Raw genomic sequence first — 10,584 nt, forward strand, 5'->3', positions numbered from 1 at the left:
CGAAGACACACTGCAGGCTCTAGTGGATCCATGAAAAGAGGACAACAAGGTTGAACGGAGGAGCGAACAGGTTAACAGAAAAACTGGTGCAAGTTAGCAAGTAAGGAGGAAAGAAAGGCGACCAGCTCACGACCCCAAATTAATACATAGCAATTTAAATGTATGGGAATAAGAAAATGAGAGTAAAGAGTGACATCAACTTAAGGCAGATAGTCGCTATTACAAGTACCACCAGACTGGGTCACACTGGACTGAGGACTGCACAATTATAAAGAAAAGAGTAATTAAGCTGACGGGAACAGGAGAGTTGGAGCGGATGGTAGTAGAATGCTCAAAACCCAGGAGACACTAGGAGTCCAGGTGGGGTACTAGGAGGAGTAGCAGCCCTGAGCAACAAAGGCAATATCAAACCGAGGGCCACTGAAACAACAGGGACAGGGTGCCCTTAAAGGGCGATAGGAATAGGGCGCCCATAGGATAGATTCGGACGATAATAGGGGGTTTTGCTTGGGGAGGCATATCCACATCTAGTAGGAAGGTGTATGCATGGAGGGCAAGGTATGAAGAAGTATATGTGACAAACAGAGCCCCTAAGCACCAAAGGCTTAGTAACCAAATGGTAGTGTCTTTTGGGGAGGAGGACCGGGAAGGAGTGTTGTATCCACACGATGATGCTTTAGTGGTCACCCTTGTGATAGCAAACTACACAAGTAGGTGGGTACTAATCGACAATGGGAGCTCTGCAGATATACTGTTCTGGGAAGCGTTCATCAAAATGGATATCAGTGCCAATAAGTTGAGGCCCTCCCCAACACCAGTGAAGGGTTTCTCTGGAGACACAATACAACCTGATGGGGGTATCATAGTCCCTGTAACAGCAAGGACTGGGGCGTTGACAGCTACCACCATGACCGACTTCTTGATTGTAAAGACCCTGTCCTCCTACAACGCAATATTGGGAAGACTAACACTCAACCATCTCAAGGCAGTGACATCCACATACTACCTCAAGATGAAGTTTCCAACGGATAGTGGGGTCGTAGAGTTGCGAGGTGATCAATCTCTAGTACATGAATGTTATGTACAAGAGTTAAGAGATAGTTGAAGAAAACGAAGCACTCGTACCACCCCTTCCACCACATTTGGTTGTGGCTGTGGAAAAAGGCTTAGAGGTTAGAGATGAGCAGAAGCAGCAACATGCCGAGACTAATGAGCTGTTGGAACTTGTGACGCCGTATCCTGACTGCCCTGGGACCACTACATGAATTGGGACCCAAGTGCCACCAAAGGATAGAGAAGCCCTTAAGCAACTGCTGATAGAACACATGGATGTGTTTGCATGGAGTCATGAAGACATGCTTGGCATAGACAATAACATCATTGAACACCGCCTGTGTGTAGATCCCGCCCATAAGGTGATACGCCAAAAAAAGAGGTCGTTCAATGCAGAGAAGTATGTCGCCATTAACGAGGAAGTGGAGAGGTTATTAGCTGCCAGGTTCATTAAGGAAGCTCATTCCCAGAGTAGTTATCTAATGTAGTGTTGGGGAAAAAGGTGAATGGGAAGTGGAGAATGTGTGTGGACTTCCCGGACGTGAATAAAGCTTGCCTAAATGATAGTTTTCATTTACCACACATCGACATTATTGCGGACATAATGGTTGGACATTGCATTCTGAGCTTCATGGACGCCTACTTTGGTTACAATCAGATAAGAATGCATGCAGCGGATGAAGAGAAAACATTGTTTATAATGGATCGAGGGTTGTATTGCTACCAAGTTATGCCATTTAGACTGAAAAATGCGAGGGCAACCTACCAAAGGTTGGTTAATCGCATGTTCAATGAGCAAATTGGGAAGTCCATGAAGGTATATGTGGACAACTTGTTAGTAAAAAGTAAGGAACCCACAAGACACCTTGACAACCTACAAGAGGCATTTGGGATCTTACGCTGTTACAAAATGAGATTGAACCCTGCAAAAGGTGCTTTCGGAATTGAATCAGGAAAGTTCTTGAGATTCATCGTATCTGAAAAGAGGAATTGAAGCCTCTCCAGATAAGATAGGAGCCATACTCAACATGAAGCTGCCAAGAAATCTGAACGAAACTTAGCGGTTGGCAGGTAGGGTAGCCGCCTTGAGTAGATTCATAGCTAGGTCGATAGATAAATGCCTTCCTTTTTTTCGAGTATTACGCAAGGCGCATCCCTGGAACGAAGAGTTTGATGAGGCTTTTGAAAAATTGAAGCAGCACTTGGGCCAGCCCACCACTCCTGAAGCAACCAGAGAATGGTAATGAGGTTTGTGTATACTTAGCAGTTTTTCCACATGCAATGTCTGTCATCCTGGTTAAAGAGGAAAGAGCCGCCCAACATCCTGTGTGTTACATAAGTTGGGCTCTCAAAGGAGTAGAAGTAAGGTATGCTTGGGTCAAGATGTTAGCCTTCACCTTGGTAACAGCGGCAAGAAGACTCCACCCATACTTTCAAGCCCACACGATAAAGGTGCTCACAGAGAGCTTGTTGGCAAAAACTTTGAGAAAACCTGACATCTTAGGAAGGCGGGTAGGATGTTTGATTGAATTGAGTGAATTCGATTTAGAGTATATACTGAAAAGGGTGGTAAAGGGTCAATCACTGACAGAATTTGTGGCAAAGCTTTCAAGTTTTCCCCAAGAATACACGATGGCTCCAATGGGAAAGCCATGGGTACTCTTCATAGATGGCTCATCCTACCGGGTGGGCGGAGGTCTAGGGATTCATTTACTAAGCCCAAATGGTAAAGAACGACACTACATGACGGCGTTGGCATTTAAGGTAACCAACAATGAAGCCAAATATGAAGCACTCATGGCAGGGCTCTCTATAGCTGCTAAGATAGGGGCAACTGAGATAGAGGCAAAGTTAGACTCATAGGTAGTCGTGAATCAAGTGTTGGGATTATACGCTACAAAAAGGGAGAAATTGAAGAAGTATTTAGCACGAATTTGGGAGACATGCGATCTCTTCTCATATTTTAATATAACCCAAATACCAAGGATGGATAATGAAGTGGCTGACAAATTGGTGCGCACGACGTCAAGAATGGAGGAGGCACCTCTCCCATGGCAAGTGGAAAGAAGAGTTGTTGAGATCCTAGCTATTGGAAGAGAAGTAGGCGTCTTGGGCTCCAATATCCCAGATTGGGCGAATAGTGTGGTCCAGTACCTAGATGAAGGGAAGTTACCAAAGAAGAAGGAGGAAGCAAGGAGGGTAAGGAGAAAAACGACAAGGTTCATGCTCTTTGATGTAATCCTTTATAAAAGGGGATTTTCAACCCCATTGTTGCGGTGTATTTACCCACAAGAAGCGCGGTATGTCTGGTGGAAAAACTTTAGCCAAGAAGGTAGTAAGAGCATGATACTACTGGCCAAACACGTTAAGAGATGCTCGGGAATTCACTAAAAAGTGTGTCAAGTGCCAGATGTATGCCCCGGTACCACACACCCCTCTAGAGGGATTAATGTCCATGACAGCACCATGGCCCTTCGCGTAATGGGGCATCAATCTGGTTAGACCGTTTCCAATAGGGAGAGGCGAAGTAAAGTTCATGGTGGTCGCTGTTTATTATTTCACGAAATAGGCGGAGGTCGAGCCACTTGCAAGTGTGACAAGGTTTTTGTGAAAAAACGTGGTCTGTAGGTTTGGGATTTCATGAAGGATAGTGTCAGATAATGGGTGCCAATTTGACTTTGACCATTACAGAAAATGGTGTGCGGAGTTGAACATTAAGGTAAAGTACTCCTCATCGGGCCACCCTCAAGCAAACGGGTAGGTAGAGGTAACAAACAAGACATTACTCTCAATTCTAAAAAAGAGGGTCACGGAGAAAAACGGAGAATGGGTGGACGAACTGCCAAAAGTACTTTGGGTGTACAAGACATCAGCAAAAATTCCAACATGGGAGTCCTCGTTCACATTGGCGTATGGGTGCGAGGTGGTTCCCCCAGTTGAGGTAGGACTCCTAAGTTATTGAACGAGCCACTTCTCAGCAGCCCAAAATGATAAGAAAATAGAGAAGTACCTCGATTTAGTAGAGGAAGAAAGAGAAATAGCAAAAGCCAAAATCCTGCAGGAAAAAGCTAAGGCCAGACAATACTTCAACAAAAGGGTACAACCCAGGACTTTTAATGTAGGAGATTTGGTTTTGAAGAAAAGTGGAGTAACGACCCAAGATGAAGGGAAGATGGGACCCCGATGGGAAGGACCTGACTTGGTAATTGCAAATAACAGACTTGGTTCGTATCATTTGAAAGATAGCCAGGGGAAGGACCTGCCACACTCATGGAATGCAGAGCACTTAAGGAAATTTTATCAGTAATATTTGCAATGATTCTGTTTACTTTCATTTCATGTCTTTTTACTGATATTATTACATTTATTTATCCATGTTTTCAGTAGTATTTGCATCTATTTGTTGCAAAATCCAGTTATGCTTTGTTTTATTGGTAGTTTCTTGGTAAAAGTAACTTACACACAAGGACACATTTGTACAAAATTAAGCGAACGTGCTACACAAAAAGGGAGCGGAGGTCACTAGATCACGTCACCATTAAACACCTATGACAAGCCTTAGTAGCTTGTGGTGCCACAAAAAAAGGGCGCGGAGGTCATTAGACCACGCTACCCTTAAACACCTATAACAAGCCTTAGTAGCTTGCGGTACTATGAAAAAAGGGCACGTAGGTCACCAAATCACGCCACCCTTAAACACCTGAGACAAGTCTTACTAGCTTGAGGTACCATGAAAAAAGGGCCGAAGGTCACCAGATTTGCCACCCTTAAACACCTATGACAAGCTTTAGTAGCTTGTGGTGCTGTGAAAAAAGGGCACGTAGGTTACTAGACCACGCCACCCTTAAATACCTATGACAAGCCTTAGTAGCTTGCGATGCCACAAAAAAATGGGGCAGAGGTTACCAGACCATGCAACTCTTAAACACCTATAACAAGCCTTAGTAGCTTGCGGTGCCACAAGAAAAGTGCACAGAGGTCACCAGACCACGCCACCCTTAGTCTATGACAAGTCTTAGTAGCTTGCAGTGCCACGAAAAAAAGGGCGCAAGGGTCATCAGACCATGCCACCCTTAAAACACCTATGGCAAGCCTTAGTAGTTTATGGTGCCATGAAAAAGGGGTGTGGTGATCATTAGACTCACAAAGTAAAAAATCAAAAGCGAGTGGATCAAAATAACACAAGGGGCTGAGAATACATAGTAGAAAAATTAATGTAATTGTCATCAAGGTTTATTATGGTTACTGGTACAAATTTTGTAGACAGTACAAAAATATAATGAATTAGGGTAAAAAAAAAAAAGGGCCACATGGAGAAAGCTAGGGGGCAGGTGTCGACAGTGGAGGCCTGCCTATAAAGGCATCGGGCATCTCCTCTAGCTCGAAAGCGTCGACATGGCATCGACGAGCAGCTTCAGCAACAAACAAGCCCCAATCTAAATTCTAGAGGTCTGTACCAAGGTCGGTCAGAAGGCGGGACCTTAGCCTTTGGATGCCAACACCATAACCATAAGCGAAGGCACAATCCTTGGTAACATGGGCTAAGACTAGTTGGTCGCGTAGATGGTCAATCTAGGCAGTAGCTAGTTCCTCCCTCTTCTCAGTCAACTGCCGGTCCTTAGCAAGGAAAGCCAGGTTGGACTTCCTAAGCTCCTCGTCTGAATCCTTGGCTGTCCTTGTATTGCTGATGGTGCCTCTGGAGTTCTTCCAAGGCCCCCTGATCCTCCAAAAGATCAAGAGCGGCTCAATGGTCTTCTCCACAACAACCCCAGCTCTTGAGCTAGCCCCTTGTTGCGTTGTTGTGAGCAGTCCAACTCATTGGGGGTTAAATCCAACTCCTCGTTACGGGCGAGCATCTCAGAGTTAAGGTGGGTGAGGTCTATTCAAAGCCTCTTTGAACGTCAGCAAGTTGGGATTTGGAAGAATCCTTCATGACTAAAGAAGCCTTAAGGTGAAGTCATCTTTAGCCTTCACCTCTTAGGCACGACAAACAGTGTCGTGAAGCTCAAGGAGTTCACTCTCTAGAATCCCTAGGTCGCCGTGCAAGGAGTGGGAGTAGCCTTCTGACTACTCTAGCAGTTCCTTCAACTCTTTTTGCTTCTCCACCAGAGCCTCCAACTTTGACCGGTCCGCCCGCCATTTCTTGAAAGCAAGCTTGGTGACATAGCACGGCTTTTGCCGCTCTTTGGCCTCCTCTGACAGGCTTGGTCTGCCAAGATCCACGCTGCTAAACCATTAATGCCCTGTGAAAGTAAAAAAAAAAGAAAGTGCGCTCAAGTAAGAAACTGCATGTGAACTTGGAAAGAGAAAGAACATGTCAATTATTGATAATATCTCAGAAAGCCAATCCTTCAAGCGGCTGGCCATTTGGGTGGTGGCTTTAGCTTGGGCGTTGGTAGAGGAAGAAGAGGTTCCACCAATAGCCTCCCCGTTGAAGATCTATTTGGGGTTAGGAGCATCCCCATGCAGAAAAGTCTGGCTGATCTTTAGCATTAAGTCCGCCATCCCTTCTAGGGGACTCCTGAAGCTTGCAAGTGGGAGGAAGGTCCTAGTGTAGGACAAGTTAGCCTCAAGTAGGTGGGTGTCTTCTACCAATGCACCACCCAATACCTCAAGAAGGAGGGGTTCAGTATCTCCACCAAAAGATTGGGTGAAGGGAGGAGGAAGTGAGAGGCACACACCGCTGCCAGGCAATGAGGGAGTAGTATTCCAAGAGACAGTGGTTGGCGGGGTCTCTGGGAGAGGTGAGTTGGTATCCATCTCATCGCCCCTATCTTCATGACGAGGTGGCGAGCCCCCAATCACGCAACTCAAGTCTCCTGTCTGGGCAGGAGCTCTATCTGCCCCTTCAGCAGGCGAAGTATTCACTATCCCTTTGTGAACGCTCTCAGGTGGGAAAGTGGCATGATTTCCCACCACAGGCAAGCGAATCTCCTCGCCCTCATCAAAAGTCAAATTAAGGGCGACCGTGACTTCAAAGTCCAACTCGCCCTTTGCCACCAAGTTGTTGAAGATAGAAAATTCAAAGATGGGGCTGGACACCAGGGTGCACTTCTGTTGGGGGGTCAAGTTCGAAGGTGGTGGCTAGATTTGAGAGAGCCAAATCTGCCAAGCCCTCAGCATCTCCGAGTTTGGGAGAATGTAGCCATGTAGAAGACCCGTTCGACATGGGAAGTTGGGAAGAGGCTGGCGGGGTAAAAGCCTGGGAATGGTCACTCTCTGGAGGCACCAGAGTTTTCTTTTGCTTGGGTGTGGGAGGAGAGGTGTCTTCTGCATGGACCCTTTTCTTCTTTCCCCTTCTCTTTTCTTTCTTTTCCTTTTTCTCCTTCTGTTCTTCTTGCTTTTCTTCTCATTCTTCTTTTTGCCTTTTTCTTCTTCAGGCGGCTTATTCTTCTCATTCTTCTCCTGCATGGCTTGGCTGCCTTTTGTACTTTTCTCTAAAGGCTTGCCAAGATAGGGAGGAGGAATTGTTGCAAAAATCATGAACGAGTGCCCCTAAACGTGAGAGCGGTCGAGGACATCACAATAGCATTAAGCACTAACAGGTGGGACAATGCTATTAATGAGACTTTCATAGTCTTAATTCCAAAAGCAAAAGATCGTAAAAATGTTATACAATTTCATCCTTTCAGCTTGTGTAATGTTTTATACAAAGTCATGGCAAAAGTGTTAGCAATAGATTTAAGAGGTTACTGCCTAACATTATTTCTCCAACACAAAGTGGTTTTGCTCAAGGGAGGCTTATACCAGACAACATCATTGTAGCTTTTGAAGCCATGCACACTATGCAATGTAAAATGAAAGGAAAGCAGGGCTATTTGGCTCTTAAAGTGGACATAAGCAAAGCCTATGATAGGCTAGAGTGGAGCTTTATTGAAAAGGTGATGGAGAAATTGGGTTCATAGAAGATGGATAGACCTTATAATGAAGTGTATAACTTCAGTTATGTATTTAATTCTAATTGATGGAATACCTCAGCCTAGCATTTATCCAACTCGAGGCATAAGGTAGGGTGACGTCACCATACTTATTGATACTATGCTCAGCAGCCTTTAGTCAAATGCTAAACAAGGCAATAACTGAAAAGCAGATTACAACTCTCCCACTAGCAAGAGATCAAATTCATTTAAATCATATGTTTTTTGCATAGGATTGTCTACTCTTTTGTAAAGCCTCATCAATAGAATGGAGCAAGCTGATTCAACTTTTAGGGCTCTATGAATATGCTTTTGGTAAGAAATTAAACAAAGGTAAGCCATCTCTCTTTTTTAGCAAGAATACTCAAAGCTCAACAAAGGAAAGCATCACCTGTGTAGCAGGAGTCAGATTACTAATTCTTGTGAAAAATATCTGGGACTTCCTAATCTAATTGGTAAATCAAGGAACAAAGGTTTTAGAGAAATCTTGGACAAAGTCAAAGCAAAAACGAGTAATTGGTAATTGAAATTGCTATCTCAGGCAGGTAAGGAAGTTTTAATTAAATCAGTGCTTTAAGCCATACCAACTTATGCAGTAGGAGTATTCAAATTTCCGAAAGGTTTGTTGCAACAACTAAACAGACTACTGGTAGGATACTGGTGGGGACAAACCAATCAAGAGAGGAAGATAAGTTGGCTAAGTTGGTCTCAAATGGGAAAGGCAAAAAATGTAGGGGGATTAGGATTTCATGAATTTGAAAACTTTAACCTTGCACTGCTTGCAAAACAAGGTTGGAGGATTCTTAAATTTCCTAATTCCCTAGTTTCTAAAGTTTTGAAATCAAAATACTTTCCTAACTCTGATTTTTTGAAGGCTAAATTGGGCAATACTCTTTCATTTATATGGATGAGCATCTTATCTACTAGAGAATTAATGCAACAAGGTTTGATATGGAGAATTGGTAATGGTTCATCAGTGAGAATTTGGTTAGATCCTTGGCAGCTTCCTCAACCTATTCTGTTTAAGCCTCAAAGTGGAATGAATTATGTTGACATAATTCATGATGATGCAAAAGTGGAAACTCTTATTTAGGAGGATATTAGAGAGTGAAATGTCCCTTTAATTAAAAATGTCTTTGATAGCCAAGAAGCTGATTTAATTATCCAAATTCATATAAGTCAGTGCAAACAACAAGACCAATTAATGTGGAGAGGCATTGCACATGGTGAATTTATAGTGAGGAGTGCATATCATCTCCAAGGGGACTTGCAAGCTAGACAACAGGCTGAAACCTCTTGTAAAATACTTCAAAGAGAGGATTGGACCAAACTATGGAAGCTTCCTATACCACCAACTTCAAAGAATTTTTTGTGGAAAACATGCAGGAATATCTCACCAACTAGAGATAATTTGTGTAAAAAGAAAGTTTTGGAAGATGGATTATGTCCAATGTGTCATCAACAACCAAAAACAGTAGAACATATTTTGTGGGACTGTGTATCAGCTTCTGATGGATGGAGTGCCTCATTAAGGAAATTACAGGAGTCAAATAGCACTAATTAACTTCAAGCAGATCATGCAGACCATGCAGCATAAGCTTGACAGGGACGAAATGGTGGAATTCTCATTGATTCTGTAGAACTTATGGTGGAGAAGAAAGAACTGGTTTTTAGGAACATTTTCATACAATCTAGCCAAGTGATACACAGAGTGAATCAAATGAGGATTGATTTGGAAGCTGCAAGTTTCAGAGATAACAATCATAGCACAACTATCACTAACAGAACAATATGGGAATGTCCTCCACAAGGTTTTTGTAAGATAAATTGAGATGTTGTAGTTGACTCAAACTCGTGTAAAATAGGTATAGGAGCAGCTGTTAGAGATGACCAAGGGAACACGTGCAACTGTCAACGTGCAACTTGTGCACAAAACAGATGCCATGCCACCGTCCACACCCATTATTGTCTCAGAAATGCCCTCCCTGTAACATCATATACCGATCTTGTCCCCTATCAGAATGAGTCACCTGACCCAATTTGCTACTTTTATTACTATCATTTGAATAATGCTACCTGTTTCAACAAATGGATCCCACAGTTTCCACATTTATTTATTTATTTAGTGATTAAAAAAATATTTTTAAATAATATTGTGATTCTTTTTTAAATGTGTAAGGGTATAAAAAAATAAATAAAAAAATTAAATAACCTTATCAAAATTTATTCTCAGACTACTTTTTCGGTGGGCGTATCACTACTCTTATTATTTTTGTATGAGCTACCCAAATTGCTAAAATGTTAAAAGACAGTCTACATAATAATAAAAAGTCCTCTCAATTAAAAACCATTATTTTCTTTTCCTAAGTATGAAATAATGTCTCTTATATATACATGTATTTCTTCAATATTTGAAAAATTTTAAAAAATTTTCACGATTAATTATCTTAAATGATGGTTGATATATTAATTTTTTTTAAAGTTATAATAAATTTCACAACAAATAGCGAACCAAACACACTTACTTGTGGAAAACAAAACTCTCGTATCTAAAAACTTTCACAATATCTAATTTTTAAGAAAAATTTTATTCATCATCTTTATACCATAAATT

General features: G+C 42.5%; 1 protein-coding gene across 1 annotated transcript; it reads left to right on the top strand.

Moving 5' to 3' along the window:
• Positions 1-616: 616 nt before the first annotated feature.
• On the top strand, positions 617-1,541 carry LOC122278664. Its single transcript, XM_043088849.1, has 2 exons — positions 617-1,052; positions 1,279-1,541. The coding sequence occupies exons 1-2, from the start codon at positions 617-619 to the stop codon at positions 1,539-1,541; spliced, it is 699 nt and encodes a 232-aa protein (XP_042944783.1).
• Positions 1,542-10,584: the final 9,043 nt, after the last annotated feature.

Source organism: Carya illinoinensis, chromosome 10 (assembly GCF_018687715.1).
Source record: "Carya illinoinensis cultivar Pawnee chromosome 10, C.illinoinensisPawnee_v1, whole genome shotgun sequence".
Taxonomy (NCBI): domain Eukaryota; kingdom Viridiplantae; phylum Streptophyta; class Magnoliopsida; order Fagales; family Juglandaceae; genus Carya; species Carya illinoinensis.